Source organism: Schistocerca nitens, chromosome 4, assembly GCF_023898315.1.
Source record: "Schistocerca nitens isolate TAMUIC-IGC-003100 chromosome 4, iqSchNite1.1, whole genome shotgun sequence".
NCBI classification, from domain to species: Eukaryota; Metazoa; Arthropoda; class Insecta; order Orthoptera; family Acrididae; genus Schistocerca; species Schistocerca nitens.
In genome coordinates this window covers 506,702,934-506,714,708 of record NC_064617.1, presented here as the reverse complement: position 1 = coordinate 506,714,708, position 11,775 = coordinate 506,702,934, and the positions used below count along the sequence as shown (strand labels likewise).

The following is an 11,775-nucleotide window of genomic DNA, read 5'->3' as shown; positions in this document are numbered from 1 at the left end:
TCGTAATCTAATCGTAATCTATGCCTTCATTCCACTGCATGTTTCTAAACTGTTATTCGTGGTGTGTTTATATATAAGTTCAAATGGCTCTGAGCGCTTTGGGACTTGAGGTCATCAGTCCCCTATAACTTAGAACTACTTAAACCTAACTAACCTAAGGACATCCCACACATCCATGCCCGAGGCAGGATTCGAACCTGCGGCCGTAGCGGTTGCGCGGTTCCAGACTGGAGCGCCTAGAACCGCTCGGCCACACCGGCCGGCTTAGATATAAGTTCAGACAAGGTGATGTACGGCAGGTCTAAGGTCATGACGAGTTATCAAAATATTTATATTTATAATATTTGACTAGAATAGGTCAGCAAAAGTGCGTTGTTGAACTTCCCTACAAACTGAAATTCTATATCGGGAAGGGACCCAGAATTTGTGCTCGGTGGATCTTGGCGGCGGAAAAGCTGTCACTTAAGAATAGCGTGGACAGCACTGAATGATGCGCTGATGATGGAGTGGCTACATATTTTCATACTCTGCGCAAAAAGCTGCAACTTCAACTCTATGTCGGTAGCCATTCACGTGAGTTTCTTCCCAAGCTAATATTTTCTCACCGAGATGTTTATGTCAACAATGAGTAACAATTTTTTTTTAAATTGAGTGACCAAGGAATGTAATGAGCGAATAAGATAGAGAAGTAATTAAAGCAATAGAAATGCGAGAAGTGAGAAAAGTTAAGTTCTGATTGGTACTCATCTCTTCCATATTTATGCTTTTATCGTGCTCGCAAATCAACTGAAGAGAATGCTGGCATTATACTTGTAACGTATCTGCATCCAGCTCATTTTCCGATCATTGTCCAGTTTAACATTGCTCCATGGACCGAATACAGAGCACCTAGTACATTTCCATCACTTGACGACATGAACCAAAAAATGACGTAGCTGAAGCAACTACTGGATTCAAACGGTGACAACTCTCTTCGTGGACCGATTTAAATGAACATCGAGTAGAGTTCCAGCCGATATCGATGCTGGAAATTCTTCTGCAGATTCTGTTCTAGAGTTCCATCTCTGATGATCAAAATTATTTAACCAAGAAACCAAAGGAAGGAAACACAATAAAAAATGAAGCTCATTCCTCTCGAGCATGACACACAGGAGACTGAAATACACTTAAAAATCCTCTGCGCAAGGAGTAATAATTTTTCATTACGATGTGAAGTTCAAAAACTACCTATGCACACACATTATAAATACGTATGTATGTATGTATGTATGCATATAAGTATGTATGTTCCACATCTCCTACTAAAGCACTGCAGCGATTTCAACCAAATTTGGTACACATGTATGGCGCTCTCTGGAAAGAATCGCCATGGGGTAAGAACCATCAAACTATTAAATAGGTGAGGGCGGGGGTCAAAACGCAGTGCAGTCCATGATCCACGAATATTCATAATTTATTCATTGAACATTCGGGAATTAGGACACTGACTGACTTGCAACAAACTTTACATGCAATTTAAAACGTTTGCGAAATTTTACCTCGCTGATATCCCTGTCAAACTGATGAAAGTGAAATACGTACATTTCTGCTGCCACATGAAGCATGACGTTTTGATTTATTACTTCTTTACTGCTAATTATAGTCACAACACATTTCGCTGACAGTAGGCACATCTACCGCTGGATGCACCTGCAAAATTATCACTGTGCGACACAAAGTTCAGGAGGTACTACGTCATTAACATAGAGCTGCATGAAAATGAAAGTGCAGGGTGTCATTCAGTAGAGATACTGCTGAAATATGTGTAGAAGTGCGTTTGTGATATGTTAAATATATGTGAAATATATATAAAAAGTGCTTACGTGGACAAAACTACCGATAAGAAGCACATCATAAACTCATGGAACGTTTTCAGTCAAATTTGGTACACATATTAGTTACAATCTGGAAAGAAATATTGGGGAGCAAGAACCGTGGACAGACAGAGAGGAGGAAGACGAGATGAAAGATAGGGGAAGGAGATTGGAAGAGAGAGAGGGGGGAGGAGGAGATGGGCAGAGTAAGGGAAAATTGGGAGACGGACAGAGAGAGGTGAGATGAGAATATGGACATAGAAAGAGGAGGAGATGGACGGAGAGAGAAGGAGGAGGGGATGGACAGAGAGAGAAGGGAAAAGGAGACGAAAGGCGAGAAGTGGAAGGAGTAGATGGACAGAGATGAGGAGGAGGAGATAGGTAGAAAGTGGAAGGAAGAGGAGATAGAGAGAGAGAGGCGGGAACATTTGGGCACAGAGTTGAGGGGATGGAAAAAAGAGGGGGAGGAGGAGATGGAATTAGAGATGGAGAGGGAGCTGGACAGAGAAGGAAAGAGCAGATGGACAGAGGGCGGAGTAGCAGATGGACAGGGAGGGCTAGGAGGAGATAGACACATAGAGCTGCAGGAGGATGTGGACAGAAATTGGGCCAGGGTAGGTGTACAGAGGGAGGATCAAGAAGGAAATGGACTAATAGAAGATAGGGATAAATACATATCCGGCAATGCCAGGTACTTAGGCAGTTGAACATAAAAGAACATACAGATATGACGTTGTTTGCATTTGTGACTTTTAATTATCACTACTAGTATACCCATACTCCGCATTGGATATTAAACAACGTCATGCGCAAACCAATACATACTCCGTGATGTGACAGCCGGAATAACGTGAACTGGCGTAAATGTAATGCTTGGAGAGAAAGGAAAGGAATATTTATTTGCCTAGAATCACCCACGAAGTGCGAAAACAAAGATTGTAGTTTTTTATATTACCTCGTCTGGTAAGCTTACTGCTTCTCTCACAACGTGTCTTTGTATTTTACAGTTAAAATGCTTTGACATTTCATTACATTATCAGTTAGTTCGTCAAGATGGTTGTTTCAGTTCTTCTGGTGTTATACGCAGTCTTTGACAGATGAGGATAACTCACAGAACGTTCATACAAGTATGTGAAACTGTCAGAAAAGTCGTCCTGTTTTTGATATATTGTTCAAGTCGCGAGTCACATTCGACCCTCTTCGGTCTTGGCGAACCACCAGAGACCTATTCTGCCTGTCGTTTTGTGGTACGTTCGTACTGAAACGTAAGTCTCATCACGAGTGCTGATTTTTTCCACAAGAGAATTTTACGCGTATTTCCTTTTAATCGAATTGCGGTAGGCGTTGACGCATCGCTGTTTTTCACTTGACAAACTTTACACACACTTTGTTCTTCTTCAAAACATTCAGGAGAATGTCTCCAACATTTGATTTATGGATGTTCAGTTCGTTGCTCCATCACCATTTGTAACACAGTAGTGTTGACTAGCTACGGTTGTACGTACACTACTTAACAATACCTGCTCACAACTGACTGGTCGAATACACATTTGTTCGTTACAGTAGTTAGTTCAAGTTGCCATTGAAGTTACTGCGTGGCCGTTGCTTATATACCCCGGTTTAATTAACACGGCAAGAACTGTGAACAAAGATTTCGTCGACCCGTGTCACTCAGAAATTTAAAAGGCTGATGCGAAAGGCACGAGCCGGTCGGAGTGGCCGAGCGGTTCTACGCGCTACAGTCTGGAGCCGCGCGACCACTACGGTCGGAGGTTCGAATCCTGCCTCGGGCATGGATGTGTGTGATGTCCTTAGATTTAAGTAGTTCTAAGTTTTCTAGGGAACTGGTGACCCCAGTTGTTAAGTCCCAGAGTGCTCAGAGCCATTTGAAAGGCATGAAAAACAAACTTTCGACTTTGGTTTTTGCAGTGTCAGTTTCATAGATAGAGAGAATCCTGGCCAAAGGAGAAATATAGACGACAATTCAACGAAAATTCTCTGACGGGTTGAACATTGCTACACTGGCAAGACGTAACTGCAATGCGTGACTGAGAATCAACGTTACGACTACGGTGAAGTCCAGAGTAAAGACTTCCGTGCCAAGTGTGAAACGCAGGAAATCGACGACGGTTATTGTAGACACGTGCCTCGGTCCCGAAAACAGAGTTATCTAGAGGGCGTGCGGGTGGCGTGGGCGCTGACCGTGACGTATTTGCAAGAGGTGCGTGGCGGAGCGCGTGTCGCGTTGCCAGGGCGTGGCAGGCCCCGGTCTCCCAGAGGAGGGGGGAGGGGCCTATAAAACCCGCCGCACTCCGGCTGTGGGCACAGTTAGCCAGAAGCCGACTACCAACCCAACACTCACCATGTACAAGCTGGTAAGTCTCCCATCCTCCGTGTTCGTATGGAGGTCGTCACACAGCACTTGACCTGTTTCCGTCATGTAGTTAAGTAGTCTACACATATTACTACTTTGTGCCTCCTACATCTCCACCACTGTTTAGCAATAAGTAGCGACCAAATTTTCAGTCATGAAATTGTTGTCTGCTATAATATGCCAAAATTTTTTTTAAGTAAATAAGTCAGAGGTGCATAATTTTATGATCTCGTATTGCAGTTTCTGGGGGTTGTTCTGACAACACAAATGTTTATATGTTAGCCACAGCTACGGTTGATTTGTAACCTTTGACTGCAAAATGTCCTTAACGATTTGAAGACTATCCCTACTAAGTCCTGGCCCAAGATTGGATTTATTCTTGTAATGATGAAATATGTCTTCTCCTCTCTGACAATGTCTGTCAATCGGAATTGTCATCTGACTTTGCAGATAACACTGTATTTGCCAAGAATTCTTCCTTATAGTCCACAGGAAGAATGATCCAGCCCGTTGTCTAGTGATTATCGTTCCTGCCTGTAGATCGCGGGGTCTCAGATTCGATTGCCGGCCATGTCGGAGATTTTATTCGCTCGCTGACTGGGTGTTTATGTCATTATTATTATTACATCTCGTCATCACCGACGCGCAAGTCACCGAACTGCCGTCAGACAGAGGAACTTTGGCTAGGCGACCAAACAACCACGTTGGGTGGAGCGGGGTGTTATCCCGGTCGATGATGTCATACGACCATTTTATTTTTACGTGATACACTAAAGGCGTTCCGGCAATATAAATGTTTATATGTTAGCCACAGCTACGGTTGAGGGCACCACTAGCGCTGTAACCCTCAACGATTTGAAGACTATCGCTAGTAAGGCCTGGGCCTATATTGGATTTATTCTTGTAATGATGAAATATTTCTCCTCTCTGACAATGTCTGTGCGTATGAATTGTCATCTAACATTGCAGGTAACACTGTATTTGCCAAGAATTCTTCCTTATAGCCCGCAGGAAGAATGATCCAGCCCGGTGTCTAGTGATTATCGTTCCTGCCTTTAGATCGCGGGGTCCCGGATTCGATTCCCGGCCACGTCGGAGATTTTATTCGCTCGCTGACAGGGTGTTTATGATATTATTATTATTCCATCTCGCCATCACCGACACGCAAGTCACACACGCAAGTCACCGATTTGCCATCAGACAGAGGAAATTTGGCTGGACGACCGAACAACCACATTGGGTGGGGCGGGCGGTTATCCCGGTCGATGATGCCATTCGACCATTTTATTTTTACGCGGTACACTGAAGGTTACATTCTTTAACCAGTTTCCTCACTACAGCTTTTATGATAGAACGTGTATCTTGTGTAGCCTGCGTGAGAATGTTGACTAGTGATTTCAATCATGGGCATTAGTTAATTTTTGGACTTGAACTAATCTGGGAGACGATTTCCTAGAAAATTCTTTCGCAAGGAGGTAAAAATACGTTTAATCTAAACGTCTGCCACGTACGGTGAGGTGACGCTCCTGATTCACGTCATGTATCCCAGTGATAACTACCAAGAATCCACGTCTTCTGGTTGCTCCGAATGTACGCAGTTCCTTACAGTTTCCAGAGCATTGTCGGTGGAGGTGAATAAAGTTCCTGCTCCGTGAGCAGGATAACCAAATCAGCATATTCGTAGCGCAAGGTGAGTATTTACAAAGTTAAAATTCTGTAGCCAGAAGTCGTACCACCATCACGAAGACCACAGGCTAAGTGACAATTCAGAACATAGATAAGTCAAAAAACGATGAAATTATTGTACAAAGGTCCTCATGTAAAGTTGTCCAATGCAAGTAATAAACTTCCAGAACAATTAGAACAAATGATTTCTTTGTTTTGCCTGCCGAAGTCTCCGTTACTAATTTCACTTGAGTCTATATTTTTGTAACATAGATGTATTAGCTTTTCTACAGTTAGATAAATTTGTAAGAAGAATGCTGATATAAGTACGTCGAAATATGTAATGTTATTTAACAGTTTCTTACAATGAGACGTGACTTAATACCCAAAAGCACTTTACTTGCCAAATCAAATGACTACAATGTGAGGATGTCGTAAGATAACCTGGTTAATGCAGTGCTACGAAACTTTAGAAAACTTTAACACTGGGTACTGCATTAGCTCCAGTAGTCCTGTTTTCCATGAAAGACACGAATCTTTTTCGAGAAACTGGTAGCCGATGAATCATTGCAGTAAAGCATACAACACAATTAAAAAAAAATCTTTGAAGAGTAGCTAATTTCTGATCGGTTTGAATTTCATTAAGAGCCACATTTTTTCTTTTATTAAAATCCCTTATTTATTAGCAAAGAGGAACGTTAGTTAACAAACGTTGGATCACGATTTTTAAATAACAGTAACACCGTTTCATTTTTCATTAGTGATCGCATGAAAATGCTGGTATTCACGAAGAATTAAATTTTGGTGAAAAATTGAAAGAAGTTAAACAGGAAATAAAATAATTTTTCTTAAATTTGGACAGTATTGTTATGTTATTTGGACGGTATTATTTAACCATAAAGCATTTCGCATGTACTAAATGTGTATTTATTTTCATAGATTACTAATTAAAAACAAAAGCCATTATTTTGTTAAACAATAATGATTGATTATTTATTATTTTGCATATATATTTTTAATAAATACAGTATTCAAATAAAAGTAAGACCAGTAACTTGACGATCACAAAACTGCTACGCTACAAGTTAACTACGGACAATTTACGAATATTTTATGCTTGCAGAGCTTGAAAATATTTTAACCTTCAAAAGCGACTATTTCGAGTTTCTCTCTTAGACTTTCGTCATATTGCTTCAAGAAATTCAAGGGCGGTCACTGACCTTCAAATTTGACAAGTAGAAAGAAAACGGAAGAGTGCTGGACCGTAAGGTCGCCCCTTTAGACTAAAAAAGCTCATCTATGACCACGATATTTGGAGAATGCTTGTTTACTTAGACCCCGTGTCAAACTCACTTGCGAAAATCTCGCTTTGGCGTCTCCGAGGGAGGCAGTTTTCCTCTTTCTATCACAATTTGTACGAAACATTACTTTCGTAAGAAATTGCACCACACTCTGTTTCGAGTACTGTCGATGACAGAACTAGCAAAAAATTGCCACGCTAATATGATAGACGCCACTGTTCGGGCAGAATTACCTGAAGACGACCTCTCTGGAACCATGCAATATGAGCTATCAATAGCTGGCGCAGACGAGTGCACTAGTCTACACCACTGCAGCCGGTGCGCCCCGCCTCCTGGGATTACGGAACGTGTCTGTATGAGATCCACTGCACCGCCGTTACGTGAGGCGTCCGCTGTCCGGCTGCAGTGGGATATTCCGAGGACAAATTTACTTCGCCGCTGCAGTGAAGCAGCAAGCAGTGCAACCGCAGCGGCGTTACGTGCAGGCGCGTTGTCAACTGCATGGTCGTCGTCTCCGCGGCTAAATCTGGAAATGCCGCAGCTGCCGATCGCCTTTACGCAACACGTATTTATATGTAATTGGCGCCTCGTCGCGTCCCAGCTCCATTTAGCCAAACTAATCCCGAATTACATTAGCGTTATGCACGATCGCCATAACCACTTCGTGGTATGTAAGCTGTGACTGTTATTTTTCATATTTACCTCCGTTTCACCTTGCAGGGAATATAAACAAATATGTAAACATTTGCTACTGTGCATATTTCAACGCATTATCAAAAGGCTGTTAATTTTGATGTTTGAAATTAAAAAAAAAAAAAACTACAACAGTCCATAAGGTAAGACGATCCATTTCCTTTAGCAAACGTACATAGATTTCTGTTCTTTAAATGGCGTCTGTTGCACGCTTTCGTTTAACGGGAATCGTACATAATATAGATCTTGTAGCAGAAAGTCCCAAGCGTATGATCAATACGAGTAGCAGTGAAATTTGCTTAGAAATGACGTATCAGAATAAAAGTTATTCCAAAATTAAGTTCTGTTGGCAGAAAATAGCAGCAGAATATCTTCAAGGTAAATACTAAACTTGCGGCATTCAAAGGAAGTTAGGTAGTTCGGTCTAAGTAAGGTACCAACATCTACACAGTGGAATAGATTGGAGATGTCTTGTCTCTGGTTTATCAGTTACTCGCACCTTTGACCGTAACTTCTGTGGAATACTGCAGATTTATCAATATCATAGCGCAACTGTTAATAGCAGATGAGAGACAATTGTTGGATTCTGAAAAATCTTTCCTGATCAGTCGACGGTTTGTCATTGTGAATACTAGACTCTAACAAAACGAGAAACTAGAAGAATAGAGACTATAGACACGAACTTCCTCAGAACAAGAATGACATATGCTTTACTTAAATGACGGCAACAGAGAATATCTGAAGGTATTTAACCTGAAGGAGAATCCCTTTAAAACAGCTAAACTACAAGGAACACATGACAAAAATGGATGTGTTGGGAATACCGATTACATTTGTGAGAAGCAATCAGCCAGGAACATTTGAATCGTTAACGCTGTTGGTGAGGATGATGATAATCAGTATGTCTTCAATCTTCTCCTCTTAACAGCAGTAAATTCTGACTTTCTACCAAAGAAACCGGTTTATCAGCAGAACGTCTACAATATGCGATAAATCTACTAAAGACGTTGCCTACACTGCGATTGTCCGTCCTCTTCTGAAGTTTTGCTGAGCAATAAGGGAACCTTACCAGATAGGATAGATGGAAAACATCGAAAAGGCTCAAAGAAGGACTGCTCGTTTAGCATTTAGCATTATCGCGTAACGGGGGAGATAGTGTCAGGGATATAAAAAGTGACATGGTGTGGCAATCAATTAAAAAGAGCAATTTTTATTATGGCGAGATCTTTCCACGAAATTTCAACCACCAGGTTTCTCGTCCCAATGGCAAAGAACTGTTGACTACCACTTATGTGCAGTACAATGGCTGTGTAATAGAATAAGAGAAATCAGAAATCACTTGGTAAGATTTAATTGTGCGTGTTATTTGAGAGTGGAACGGTAGAAAAATTGTCTGAAAGTGGTTCTATTAACCCGCTGATAAATATTTGAGTCCGAATTGGAGAATAGTCGTGTAGATGCAGGCTTGCACAAGTGAACAGTTATTAGTATAAACATTTTCATCGAATGTATTACCCGACGTAATCGTTGCTGAAGAATGCTATGTTAAATAAACAAGAAGACAAATATTTAATAACCCACTATTTTAATAATGAATAGTTTAGCCCACAAAAGATCAACATAATTGCGGATGGTTGTCTCTGGACACTCGACGTCTTTGTATTTAGTTCCCAAACATAATCGTATCGTACTAGTACATGATCTTCACTTCATTTTATTTATTTAATCTTGGAAGATTAGGGCCTTGAATCCATCTCTTATATCTAACTAGGCGGTCTACAGTACATTCATTACAGCGAAAGTGTAAGTTTCATTAGTATGGAATGATTGATTTATAAATTGTTTTATAAATAGCGCAGGAAAAACATAGTTTATGTTTGTTCATGACAAGTACAACAATGAAGAGAAATTTAAGGCAGGTAGGTATGTACAATGTGGGCTGGTACCAACGACCATGAGATAAGTGATGGATAGCGTGTATATTTCTGTGATTATATTTTTTTCATCATTATCATCATCTGTGTTCTGACCACAGGCAGGTTTCCACATGGTAACTCTCCATGCTCTCCTGTCCTCTGCAAACCTCTTGCATAAATTCCGCTTCCCTTGACGTCGTCTATCATCTTGTTTCTTCACCCACAAAGTGGAGCTTCCAAAGCGTCTGTTAGCAAGTATTTCCGTCTCAACGAATGTCCCTTCCAGCTCTTCTACCTTCCTTTTATAACATGCAGTAGTCTTCTCTCACTAACCCTTTCCAACACATTTTCGTTACTCACACTTTCCCTCCAGCTTATCGTCTCCATTCTCCTCCACATCCACATCTTAAATGCTTCTATCTTTTCTTCATACTCTCATCTCTGTGTCCATGCTTCTGCCCTATAGAATGCCACACTCCAATTAAAGACTTGCCAAGCCTTTACCTTAGACCTAGTTTGTTATATTATCTCCTCTTCCTATTGAATGTCTCCTTCACTATAGCAGTGCACGTTTTCACCTCTTCATGGCATGTCACGTTTTCAGTTATCGTACCAAGATCTTACTAAGGCGATCACCATACTCTTTGTTTTTGCTGTATTGAGTCTCATTCCACACAAGCTTCATTCAGAGCTATTAACATTTTGTTTGCAGTTCGTTCACTTTCTGCCACTAATACCATGTCATCAGCAAATCTAATGCATTGTATACTCTTTCCACCAATACATATTCCGCTTTTTCAGTGTAAGCCTTTCTCAATAATCTCTTCTTTGTGATTTAACCAAATAGCAGCCAAATGACCCTAATAGAAGACCCAGGTAAACTTGATATTTAAGTTAGAGGGCAAGTAAAGTCAAAGCGAGTGTCTAATCACCTCACTACTCCCTGCCGTGCCCACAGGTTGTCCTCGCCGCAGTGCTGGCCGTCGCCGCCGCCGCCCCCGGCTTCCTGGGTGCACCTGCTGTCGCCTACACCGCCCCCGCTGTGGCCACCGCCCCAGTGGCCTACGCCGCCCCTGCTGTCGTCAAGGCCGCTGTCGCCGCCCCCGCTGTTGCCTACGCCGCCCCTGCTGTAGCCTACGCCGCCCCCGCCTACCACGCCCCTGTAGCCTATGCCGCAGCTCCTGCTGTTGTCAAGACACACTACTTCTGAGAATACAACCAGGACCACCTGTTTTATTTATCTGCAATGTAGATAATATCAAGCTTGCAGGAAGTAAATAAATTCAGTTTCTCAGCTGAAATGCGTGTCTTTTTCTTTTTTATCCTTTTTTGTTTTCTAAAGTCACAAATACAGGAAAACTGGGAGTGCATGCGTGTGTATACTGCCCAAAGAGAACAAGGTGACTGCTTTATAAACAGAACAATTTCTTTGCGTTTTTCCCGCCTTGTCTCACAAAAATGCTGTCATAACTGCAATCGACTTCTTGGACAGGTAGTTAGTCATTTGCGTGGCCCACCGATCATAACTGCGGTTTTTCTTTATGTTCTGTAAGTAATCAGTAGTTTTACATTGTACAAATTATAACAGTATGCTGACCATTTACATGACTGAAGAAAACTTTATTTACATACTGTGATTGGCACTAAATCACACCCATAGACACACACACACACACACACACACACACACATACATTTAGGGCTGTTTCTATAGAATAGAAGTAGTTGACCATGTGGCATGAGTCCAGTCCTGGTTTATTTTTCGTTTTTATTACCTATCAGACTCTTTCCATCAATAGGTAAGTGTCAAATACCTTGGTGGCTGAATATCTCATTTCTTTCTTTACAACCATAAGGCTGCTTGTTGGACAGTGCTAGTCATATTTTTCGATATGTAACTTTCTTCTGATTGCAATTGAGTCTCCTTGGCAAACTTCATAAAAGAGTAAACAAATGATGTTAGTTCAATATTT

General features: G+C 41.4%; 1 protein-coding gene across 1 annotated transcript; it reads left to right on the top strand.

Moving 5' to 3' along the window:
* Positions 1 to 4,118: 4,118 nt before the first annotated feature.
* On the top strand, positions 4,119 to 11,103 carry LOC126253440 (cuticle protein 16.5-like). Its single transcript, XM_049954786.1, has 2 exons — positions 4,119 to 4,228; positions 10,761 to 11,103. Exons 1-2 carry the CDS (start codon positions 4,217 to 4,219, stop codon positions 11,010 to 11,012), a joined length of 264 nt encoding a protein of 87 aa, XP_049810743.1. The 5' UTR covers positions 4,119 to 4,216; the 3' UTR covers positions 11,013 to 11,103.
* Positions 11,104 to 11,775: the final 672 nt, after the last annotated feature.